The sequence below is a fragment of the Pituophis catenifer genome, unplaced genomic scaffold, assembly GCF_029215685.1.
Source record: "Pituophis catenifer annectens isolate HBS135680 unplaced genomic scaffold, rPitCat1.0.hap2 SCAF_7, whole genome shotgun sequence".
NCBI lineage: Eukaryota > Metazoa > Chordata > Lepidosauria > Squamata > Colubridae > Pituophis > Pituophis catenifer.
This window is the reverse complement of record NW_027256887.1, coordinates 70236334-70248083: the sequence shown is the minus strand read 5'-3', so window position 1 is coordinate 70248083 and position 11750 is coordinate 70236334. Positions and strand designations below refer to the sequence as shown.

The following is an 11750-nucleotide window of genomic DNA, read 5'->3' as shown; positions in this document are numbered from 1 at the left end:
CAATACTTTTTCACAATCTGACATTACATCCCCTTCCCCTAACCTCATGCCCTCCAGGTCGTAGCTGCAGGTAATGAGAGTTGTAACCAAACACATCTGGAGAACATTGGGTTGCCACCACACTAATATCATAAAAATAATTACTAAATTATTAAGTTAAGTAAATTAAGTTCTTATAATGAGGAGAAAAAAAAATTGGAGGCCTAACTTGTTTCATACCTCCACATTGAATATCTTTCTTACCTTTTGTCAAACAATTAGTTAAGTCTTGCTCTCCCCTTGCCTTTTCAAATATGTAGCTCATCTGTGCTTGCTATAATCATGTAATATACCTGGGTTTACCACTTTCCTTCATGGCTGAAGGTGTACAGTTCCCATTATAACACCTTTGCCTCTTCAGATTTCAGGTTTAAGACCTTCCTAGTAATTATTTCCCTCTGCTTAGAGAGCAGGTGGCCAAATCAGGAATTTCTTAACAAATGTGTAATTGTATGCTCTTTTGCTGTAGGTTTACTTTTTTTTTTCTTTTAAAGCAAGTTGGGATTTCTATTTCAGTCCCATATATCACTGCTGCCCTTGCATTCTCACAAAAGGTTGGCTCTGTTATTTCAGTGATTGATTAAAAGAAGCCAGAGAAGGAAGCAGAGCAGGGTCAAATTGCAATAATGCAAATGCGTTGCTCACACATATATCTTGCACTGTATGTTACTAGTCTGAATTCAGCAAATCTTCTAAGAAGGGAACTAGTTGGAAAGTAACATGGATGGATCTGTCTATCTGTTTCTCTCCATTTCTTATTTTTGCGAAATCTTTCATGTATATTTATTTTCAGTTCCTCAATTTTATTGATCCGATGTTGCAATGTTTCTTTAAAGATGATCTAAAATTAGAAAGCATTTGTGTGCTTATTTTCCAAAGCATACGTGCTTTTTCTGTCAGCCCTCCTGGGTAGATAAAACAGAAAACTGACTCCACAGGACAACTAGAAATATAGTTTATTGAGATAAGACATATTAATAGAATCTTACAGGTCTGCCCATGTTTTTCTTTTTCCCCCTCTTATTCTTTCTTTGTTATCCTTTCTTGACCCCTTGGGCTTAATGGATGCTGTCACTGTATTTGCTGTTGGCTTGTTCTGGAGGCCTTCTCCAAGGGTCCCTGCATTTTGTTTACAATTTCCCAAGAACTGAGCTCAGTACATCCTCAGAAACTTGGCATTGCATGTCGACTGCATATAAAGAGAATCAATATAAAATGTTTTATAGATGGCATATGCCTCCTGAAAAATTAGCAAAAATGTTTAAAGATAAATCAGCTAAATGTTGGAAATGCCATCAAATACCAGGATCTTATTATCATATGTGGTGGACTTGTCCAAAAGCTAAAAATTATTGGAGCAGAATTAAGATATGGATAGAAGAAATGACTCAACAACATATTGATTTAAAACCTGAGTTGTTCCTACTGGGTAACCTACCAGAGAAAATTAGTAAAGAAAATGTATATTTGATTAGACATATAATAATACAGATATACTAACTGCAGCAAGAACAGTATTTGCACAAAGATGGAAAGCAGAGAAAATCCCTTTAGAAGGGGAAGTAATTAGAAAAATTTTGGACTGCGCAGAGATGAATAGATTAACTTTAATGATTACAGAGAAAGAGGATACGGAGTATTTTAAGATATGTGGGAAATTTTATGATTGGATAGAAAAGAGATATAGATAAAGAATTTGATAAGCAAACAGGAGAAAGTTACATTAAATATATGTATTTTGGAGGAAATACTGAAATAGAGAAATGGGATTTATTAAAGAAGAAATAAGAAGAGGAGGAGTAACAAAAAGAAGTTGTCACCAAAGAAACACGAAGATGACACACGGAAGGACTATGTTTGTTTGTCTTAAAAAATAAAAAACTTTTTATAAAAACAACAACAACAACAACTTGGCATTGCTAAGTTAAGGGCTTCCTCAAATTTCTGCACATGCCTCACAGGCAAAAAATTCCAATGAGACAGCCCAGGAAGCAAAGCAGTTGTCCAAGTACACATTTATAAAGATGTCCTAGGAAAGTCCTTGAAGCATCTGTGCAAGCCTTTCAGAGGGGATCCATCTGCCACAGTTCTTCAAGAATATTAGTGCACATCGCAACATGTCCTTTCAGAGGCTTCATAAAGGTGTAGTATCAGGGGTGGGCTGATGGGGGTTCGCAAGAGTTCGGGAGAACCTCTAGCTAAGATTCTATGCAGTTCGGAGAACTCCCAAATCCCACTCCTGGCTGGCCCTGCCCACCCCGCCCCTCCTAGGAGTCCCCATGCACCCTGGTTTGGATGCATGTAAGTGCAGGGCGCATGCAGAGGCTCGGGGAGGGTGAAAAATGGGCCAACTGAAAGTTTGGGAAGATCAGAAACGGGCCTGTTTCCATCCTCCAGAGGGCCTCCAGAGCCTGGGGAGGCCGTTTTCACCCTCCCAGAGGTTCGAGGAAAGCTCCGGAGTCCAGGGAGGACAAAAATGCCCCCCATATGGTACAGGATGCCAACTAGGCCACGTCCACCATGGCCATGCCCACCCCTTGCTAAAATTTTTGAAGCATACTGTGTAGTATGTATGCATGTGTAAACATTGTCAAATTTGGAAAACTGCAAAAACTGAAGGATAGGTAAGGTTTGGTCTATCAGTACAGAGCAGCAAATTTCAATATATAGCATAATTTTAATACATTTTCAATTCCATTGATAAGTTGGACAAACCTATACATTTAATTGAACAGGACAGCAGTTAAGAATAGCAATTTACTGTACAATAACATTTCTTCTTTTTGAGCATATAGAAAGACCAGATGATGGAATGAGAGATGAAAGTGAATGTTTAGCAATAGAAAAAAAAAAGGATGGATGTAAAATCTTTTGGCTGCCAAGATCAGGAGCACATATTGAGAATAACAGGTTTAATAATACTGAGAAGATAAAAAAAATCTGTCTCGCCCTTTCACAGGACATTTTATTTTATTTTACTATTTATCATCTTTATATGGTGGCCCATCTCACAAAATATGACTCAGGGTGGTGAACAATTAAATAAATTGCATGAATTGTAAAATGAAGCTGCCACCTCAAGAAGCAGATTTGGACCTGGAAATGGTTTCTGATTTTCCTCCTGAGTCTGTAGTTAGTTTTTATCCCTTACAGAGACCATTCCATGCTGTGGGATCAGAGCATCTTTAGGTAGCCTTCTGCATCCAAATGTCCCATCATCAGTGCTGAAAAGTCAGCTGATAAATTGGGATAAATCAGCTGATTTCGGGTGCCATCCTTTCCTTTCTATCAGATGATAAAAAAGCTCTGGCCAGTTCTGGCTAGAGATTTAAATTTAGAACCAGAGATTTAGGAGCATATTCTACTCATCAATGGGGTAAGAACTTAAGAAAGTTCACAGCGTTCTTAAAGATCCATTTCATCCTGGTTTTTTTTTTTTTTAACTATTACCATCTGGCAGATGGTACAGGACAATAAAAACAAAGACAAATAGGCTGGAAAAACAGCTTCTATCCCAGAGCAGTAATTATATTGAATTCTACTGTATAGTGTAATATTAATGCAATATCAGGGGTTTTCAACTCAATTGCATAGAATGTGAAGGATGTATGTTTTTGTTTTATTTTTATAGTTTTCTTTCTTATAGTTTTCTTATACTGAAGATTGCATTTAATTTCATTGTACGAAGTGCAATGACAATAAACTACTATTACTTAAAATGGTTGGATCCTGTTTCAGATATATGTTTAGCTGTACAGGAAAGAAAACTTGGCAACCCGAATATAACCTGTAGGCTGTATTTGAAAGGATAAAAGAAATCCTTTCTTTCAGAAGTACAAAAACATATTCCGTTTCAGATAATCTTCTTTCCACTTAAATTCTGATCATTTGGAAAGAAGCCATTGCAACAATATCCCAGGTTGCCCAGAAAATGGGGGTAAAGAGAAAATCTTGAGCAGCCGCATCTGAAAACCTCGCATACAAAATTAGAATTACATCAAGAATGCTTGTCTTTTGTTTGGAGCATGTTATATTTGTCCTATAAAATTCAGAGTTGATTGAAACTGATGGAGATACACCAATGAAGTGTCGTGATTGTACATGAAGTTTTATTTGTCATAAGGCTTTCATGTAAAGGAGGACTCTCACAACCAGTTTACAGATGGTCAATACATTCTGGGTGCAATTCCTTGTCCAGTAATACATAAGATTTCACTCTGAGGGAAATCAATCAGGCATTGTCGAGGTGCTGCAAATGTTCAATGTAAAATGCAGGCATTTTACAGTATGTTTTGTGTTGAGTTCAGCTCTGGGTTATTTTGAGAATTTCCTTCCAATCTCTGATTAAAAAGAAAGTACTATTGCATACTTGCTTTCCACAAAAGAAGTAAGTTGTAATGATATTTCTGGAGTGGATTTTGGAAAGTTGGATTTTGTATTTATCTTAGTTAGAAGGTAGCTAGAGTGTACTTAGGTGACCTGTCTTCTATTGAAGAATGTTTTCCTGGCTTCTCAAATTTCCAATTACATTCTGCCGTGGGTACCCTCTGTCCAACCAGTGATTGTTACTTGGCAATAACCTCGTTATCTCCAGTGGAAATTGCCATAAATGGAAGTGAATTCCATGATAATAGCTCAGGAAAAAGCCTGCTTAAGAGGCTATTAGATGAGTCTTGGTATATTTAGCAAGGCACTCATGAGTTCAGTGACTTATCCAATTTTAATGGTGAAGATGCTCTGAGAGGCATCCTGATCCAAAATTGCTTAGTTCTTTGTAAGGAATGTTGTTGTTCTTGTTGTTAGTTGAGAAGTTGTGTCTGACCCATCACGACTCCATGGACAACGTTCCTCCAGGCCTTCCTGTCCTCTACCATCCTCTGGAGTCCATTTAAGCTCACGCCTACTGCTGCAGTGACTCCATCCAGCCACCTCGTTCTCTTTCGTCCCCTTCTTCTTTTGCCCTCAATCTTTCCTACCATTAGGCTCTTCTCCAGTGAGTCCTTCCTTCTCATTAGTAAGTTCTCATTGTAAGGCATATAGTAAACCAAATTTTGAACTCAGCTTGGTATCTTGAGTTGTAACCATCCTCTTAAGCACGTTGTCCCCAAAGGGAGTATTTGTAAGTGAACCCAAGGTTTCTTCAGGATTGATTGATAACTGGCTCCTTTAGGTCAGGAATACTCTAGCAAATCCAAGTTCTGGCGAAAATTCATTTATTAGTTATGGAGCCAACAGGCAATCCCCACTGGCAAATTCATATCATTCAAAATAGGCGGGATCAAGAGAGCAAGTGGCATGCATAGGAAATCCCCAGGCTTCATATTAAAAGATACAGTGTTGTCTGCCTAGAGCAGGGGTGTCAAACTCATGGAGTCACATTGTTGTCGTATACATTTCACGGCTTTTTCCCCCTTTGCTAAAATGGGGAGTGGGCATGGTCAGCATGTGATGCATCTGGCCCCAGGGGCCGCGAGTTTGACACCTCTGGCCTAGAGTAATCCTTTGTCTTGTTTCTTGGTAATTTCCAATCCCAGTTGCTGTGAGAGGGTTCTGAGGAATGGGATGTTTAAAACATCAGCATCTTTTTTTCACTTATTTATTGAATAGTACAGATCGTGTCACCCTAGAAAAATTGGGGAAAAAAACTTATTTTGAGTTAGTTTTAAACCATGCACATCCCTGGCCTGTGATCAGTGGTGGGATTCAATCGATTCTGTCCGGTTCGCACGAACCGGTAGTGGCAACTATGGGAGGCTCTGCCCACCCATCTGGATGTAATGCGCGATGACTATGCATACGCAGAGGCGGGCACTCACATTCGCGAACCGGTAGGGAAGATAAGTGAATCCAACCTCTGGCTGCGATGTGCAGAGTATGATCTCAAGTCGCAATGACTAACAATCTCAGCTTGTTTCTGATGGTCAGCCATTTGGAGTAGAACAGAGTAGGAAACTGACTCCATGGGAAGATTGGGACTTTATTGACATAGGCTATGATAACAGATTCTTACAGGCCTAATTGTACTTAATTGTGCTTTACTTCCCCTTCTTATTCTCCAGTGACTCAGAGAGGAGCCTGCCAGAGATTCTTCTGAATGTGATCTTGTTTCCCAGAACTTAAGGCACATTTCAGACCTTTTTGCTTATCTAAGTTCTTGCTTATTTCTCTCAACTCAGATCAGCGATTAAAGCGTTTAGCCAGTTAATGATAAATTACGGAGCAATTACGATAATAAAGGATTCTAACAGCCAAACCTGTTTATATACCAACTATTTGCCTGTCATTCCTTGTTCGTATTCTTGAGGTGCCAATACAAAAAAAAAAACCCCTGAAAAGATTAATTTTAAAGAATACTTTGTTATCCAATTGTATTTTAAGGTAAATGAAATCTTTTCTCAGCTCATGTGGTATGAATAGAATAGGTAATAGAGCTGGAAGAGACCTTGGAGGTCTTCTAGTCCAGCTCCCTGCTACAGCAGGAGAACCTATATTATTTCTGATAAGTGACTATCTAGTCTCTTCATAAAAACCTCCAGTGATGAAGTGCCCACAATTTCTGAAGGCCAGCTGTTCCACAGGTTAATTGTCCACACTGTTAGGAAGTTTCTCCTTAATTCCAGGTTGCTTCTCTGATTAGTTTCCAACCATTGTTTCTTGTCCTGCCCTCTGGTGCTTTGGGGAATAATTTGACATGAGAGGTGTATGTATGTGTTTGTATGTGAGAGAGAGAGACCAAGAACCATTTATTTTTGTTTTGTGACTAAATCCAAGAACAAGCAGTTGAGTGGAGCAAATAGGAAGATCTGACAGTTGTTGTCAACCACACATTTTATCTTTTCCACTAGGAAAAGAGACAGAGAAGCAAATAGGCAGTGTTTGTCCTTAGTTTTATATTCATTTCTGAGTTTCAGAATGCTGTTTGAATATGTGATAGTGATGTTATAATTGTGAGACAGTTTCAATCAAGCAGTTCTAATAGTGGTAAATTAAAGTTGGAATAATTTATTTCCTGTGATGATAATGAAATCCTGCTTCATGCCTTATTTACCATTTAGCTTTTTTTGGACCTACTGATAATTCCAGAGGTATGGTTTATTACCGTATTTTTCGGTGTACAAGATGCCCTCCCCCTGCCCCCCAAAAGTGGGTGGAAATGCCTGTGCAGCTTATAGAGCGAATATTGCCGAAGCCCTGTCCACCCGTCAGCCCCCACCCTTTGGCCTCTGCCTCCCAGCAATTTGTCTCCTTGCAGCAAACAGCAAACAGTCTGGTCAGCTTCAGCACAGTCTGATTTAGCACGAGCAGCTGATTGGTGGTTGAATCTGCCTCCTGGAATACCATCTATCAGCTGTTCTAGGCTGCGGGGATCGCCACTGCCACCTATCACCATCTCTGCACGCCCCATTTTCAGCCTCCACGCGCCCCCGTTTTGGCCTCCACGCACCCCATTTTAGGCCCATTGCAGGGATAGGCGGCAGTGGTGGCGATTTCCGCTGCCTGGAACGGGCTGAAAACAGGATGCGCAGAGGTTGAAAATGGGACGCGTGGAGGCAGCAATAAGGCCTGGAACAACTGATAGGCAGTATTCTGGGAAGCAGATCCAACCACCAATCAGTTGCTCGTGCTAAATCAGGCTGCGCTAAAACTGACCAGGCTGTTTGCTGCAAGGAGGCAAATTGCTGGGAGGCAGAGGCAGATTTTTATTTATTTATTTATTTATTTTTTGCTTTCCTCCCCAAAAGCTAGGTGCCTCTTACAATCTGGAGCGTCTTATAGTCTGAAAAATACAATAAGTGAGGAATGTCTGACAATTGTTATGTGATTCGAGACATAATATGCTTTGTTTTTTTAATTTTCGTAGGGTTTTTTTAAAAAGGAAGAATACCTAATCATATGATAGTGTACACCAGCAGAGTCAAATGGTATATCGCGCTCAGAAACAATTTCAGTGAAGTCATCAGCACCCAAAACATAAGAGTGAAAGAAAAGGTGTGCCTTACACATTTGTTGTAAACCAAATCACTGGTTCTGGAGATCATCTCAAAGGGGCAAGCAAAGAAATTAGTATTGTGAGACCATGATGCAAGTCTTGCCCTTTAGTATATGAATTGTGACATCACATACATGTATGGGAGGGATGAAGTTTCCCTCAACTTTCCCAATTCTTTCTTCATCATTTTGACAAAATGGTTGGATTTTTCACATGCCTCTAAGTCAGTGTTTCTCCACCTTAGCAACTTTAAGAGATGTGAACTTCAACCTCAACTTCTGGTTGGGGAATTCTGAGAGTTGAACTCCATACCTCTTAAAAGTTGCTAAGGTTGAAAAAGACTACTCTAATAGGGTTATTTTTCTAAATGGGTTGCAAAGGGAAAGCAGCCTTTTTCCAATCTAGAACACTCCAGAAGTGCTAGCAGCACATTTTCCAGAATTCTTAAGCAGTAGAAGAGTCATAGTCCCAACACATCTGGAGAATAGGTAGAGTTTTTATTATGCTTGTCCCTGACAACACATTTGGTGTCTGAAGTCCTAGTGGGGAAGTTCTGTATCCCTTCTGGCTCTTAATTCTCCAGGAAATGCTCACCAAGAAAAAGAATAGAGAAACCTCAGAAGTTTCAGATTTCAACATCATTAACAGGAGTCTATTCTTCCTTTCTTTCTATTATGGTCTTGAAGGAGAATGGTGAAAAAACAGAGCCAGAACCAGAATAGAATTTGTTCTGGAATTCCACCCTAATAGGAAAAAGAGGAAATCATTTCTTTAGTTTTATTGTTTTTAACTCCATTTTTCTCTGGGGGAAAAAAAAAAGCAGTTTGCCCTCCCCCCAAAAAAGGACAAAGAGTATAATAAAAATAAATTAAGATATCTTTCAATGGAACGAACTTTAAAGTGCACGAGAAATAAAAAAGGCTAGAGTTTCCAACTACTCCATTGATACTGGGACCACTTAAGGCAGGCACCTTGGAGTGGCGTTATTGTTGTGGGATTGTTTCAGGCTAGTTTTTTTCCCCCCAACTTTGCACCTACCAAATATGTTAAACTATAACTCCAGGGGTGGGCTGCTGGGAGTTCGCAGGGGTTTGGGAGAACCTCTAGCTAAAATTTTCTACAGTTTGGAGAACCCCCAAATCCCACTCCTGGCTGGCCTTGCCTGCCCCTCCCCACCCCTCCCAGGAGTCCCCACACGGCCCATTTTGGATGCAGGTAAGTGCAGGACGTGCATGGAGGCTCAGGGAGGGTGAAAAACAGGCCTAAAAGAAGTTCGGGAAGGTCCTCCAGAGGGCCTGGGGAGGTCATTTTCGCCCTCCTGGAGGCTCGAGGAAAGCCTCCAGAGCCTGGGGAGGGCAAAAACACACACACACTCTGCTGTGGTGCAGGAGGCTGACTAGGCCACGCCCACATGGCCACGCCCACCCAGCAACTGGGCAGAGAACCCCTTGCTAAAATTTTTGAAGCCCACCCCTGTATAACTCCCATCATACTCACTCAATATGGTTCCAGTCTAGGGCCCTATCAATAGTTCACAAAACCAGTTAACCCATAATAACATGTATTTTTATATGCACATGTCAACTATTCTTTGAGCGGTACACTGCAAACATTACAGGAAATGTGTGTACCTTCCTGTTACTGTGGTTTGAGGGTTTTTTGGGCTGGCTCAGAAGGAAACAGCTGTGCCTTAAAGTCCTTATACAAACAACCAACTTACCAGTGAAGCCTGAGTGCATGTAGAAAGGCAGAAAGACCTTCCATAATGAGTAGAATTGCTATTGTCAAAGCAGCAAATATGGCAAAGAGGACAAAAATCCCAATGAGTCCCAGCCAGCCAGTCATTTTAAAGCCTATTGAAAACAGCAACTGCCAAAGAACCTCTGAGAGCTCTGAAGAACAAGGAAACACAAGAGAAAAAAAAAACGGAAGAGAGAAACACATTAATATATCCCCTTGCATCCCAGAAGAACTTAGTGCTAAGCTGAATTCCAAGAAGCTTCAAGGTCATACCTACGTAGTCATTGGGAACACAGAATTGGCTCAAAGGAGACTTTTTTTTACTAAGTGCCAAAGCTTATGTTTAAGGCGCTCATTTCAGATCATGAAACTCCCATTTTCCCCAAAAGAATTAGGCTGATTCGGGAGTGGATGCAAAGAGGGCCTTAAGGCACTCGTTTCATTCTTTAAAATCCTCAATTCCTGCAGAGAAGGACCCAAAATTTAAGCTCTATGCACTCTAGTGCAGAGGTCTCCAATCAGTGGTGAAATCCTAATTTTTTTACTACCGGTTCTGTGGGAGTGGCTTGGTGGGCGTGGTGTGGCTTGGTGGGCATGGCTTGGTGGGCGTAGCAGGGGAATGATACTGCAAAATCTCCATTCCCACCCTACTCTGGGGCCAGCCAGAGGTGGTATTTGTCGGTTCTCTGAACTATTCAAAATTTCCGCTATCGGTTCTCCAGAACCTGTCAGAAATCCAGAACCTGCTGGATTTCGCCCCTGTCTCCAACCTTGGCAACTTTAAGACTTGTGGACTTCAACTCCCAGAATTCCTCAGCCAGAACTCTGGGAGTTGAAGTCCACAAGTCTTAAAGTTGTTAAGGTTGGAGAGACCCCTGCTCTACTGCATCTTGGTCTTGTTCTGGTTGACCTAAATGTCAAGTATTGCAGATAGCTGGAAAACATTGACCGAAGTGATATTCCTAACTAAGTGTCCACTGGGGAGATACAAGATAGCCATTATGACCATGGGATCACAGGCTGAATGGCATGGTCCCAGAGACCATTTAATGTTTTTGATCCCTCCTGTAGATGTCCCTGTACCACCACCCTTCCCTATTCCAATAAAAGATTTCAATGCTCTAGAAACACAAATCCAAGCAGCTATTAAATAAGCAACAGCAAGGAAAGAATTACAACTATCGGCCAGACAGTGTCAGCTGGTGGCCCCCAGGATGAGGGCGTTCTTTGTGGTTGCACCGACCCTCTGGAATGGTTTACCCATTGGGCTCCAGACGGCCCTGACCTCTGCACCTTCCGCGCCGACCTAAAGACATGGCTCTTTCAGCAAATTCCCTGATCTACCGTGCATTTTAATTTGGGGCATTTGGGGTTTTTAAATTGGATTTTAACATTTTAATTCTATTTATTGTTGGGTTCTTTTATTCTTGAGCCACCCCGAGTCCCTTGGGAGAAGGGCGGCATATAAATATGACAATGAATACATAAATAAATAAACTAGGAACTCAGGGTAAAATTGCTAAGAACCAAAGTGCACAAATATCTTTGGGGAGAAAAAAATTAGCAAAATCACAACAGAGCTCAAGATAATTCAATTTCATCCTAATCTGCAAACTTTGACTGGACTCAACGTTTTCCAGTTTTAACTTTACATTGCTTAATGCCTTGCAGCTGCTCCCTCACTTCCTGGAACTGATGCAAGTTTTCTTTGTCATTGTGACTAAACTAGATCAGGTCTAGATCACTGGATCAGTGCTTTCCTACAACTGCAACATCAAAGTGCAGTTTTCAAGGGCAATGTTACAACTAATCTCTCTACTTGTGGCCTTAAAAGAAGCATCTAATTGGTATCTTGAAGGAATCAGCAAATTATAAAAACATAACTAAAATCTTTGGTTGAAAAGGTTACAACCCTGATTAAAAGAGATCATTATGAATCTTCTGTAACCTGGTGCTGTCCAACTTCCATCATGTCCATCTA

General features: G+C 40.6%; 1 protein-coding gene across 1 annotated transcript in view; it reads right to left on the bottom strand.

The window, feature by feature from the left end:
- Positions 1-8681: 8681 nt before the first annotated feature.
- The window catches only part of ATP6V0A4 (ATPase H+ transporting V0 subunit a4), a 38295-nt gene continuing 35226 nt past the window's right edge, over positions 8682-11750 (bottom strand). The window contains exons 19-20 of the mRNA XM_070947764.1: positions 9750-9921; positions 8682-8772 (exon numbers count right to left, since the gene is read on the bottom strand). Coding sequence (XP_070803865.1) covers positions 8682-8772; positions 9750-9921 — 263 coding nt within the window. The remainder of the gene's footprint in view (positions 8773-9749; positions 9922-11750) is intronic.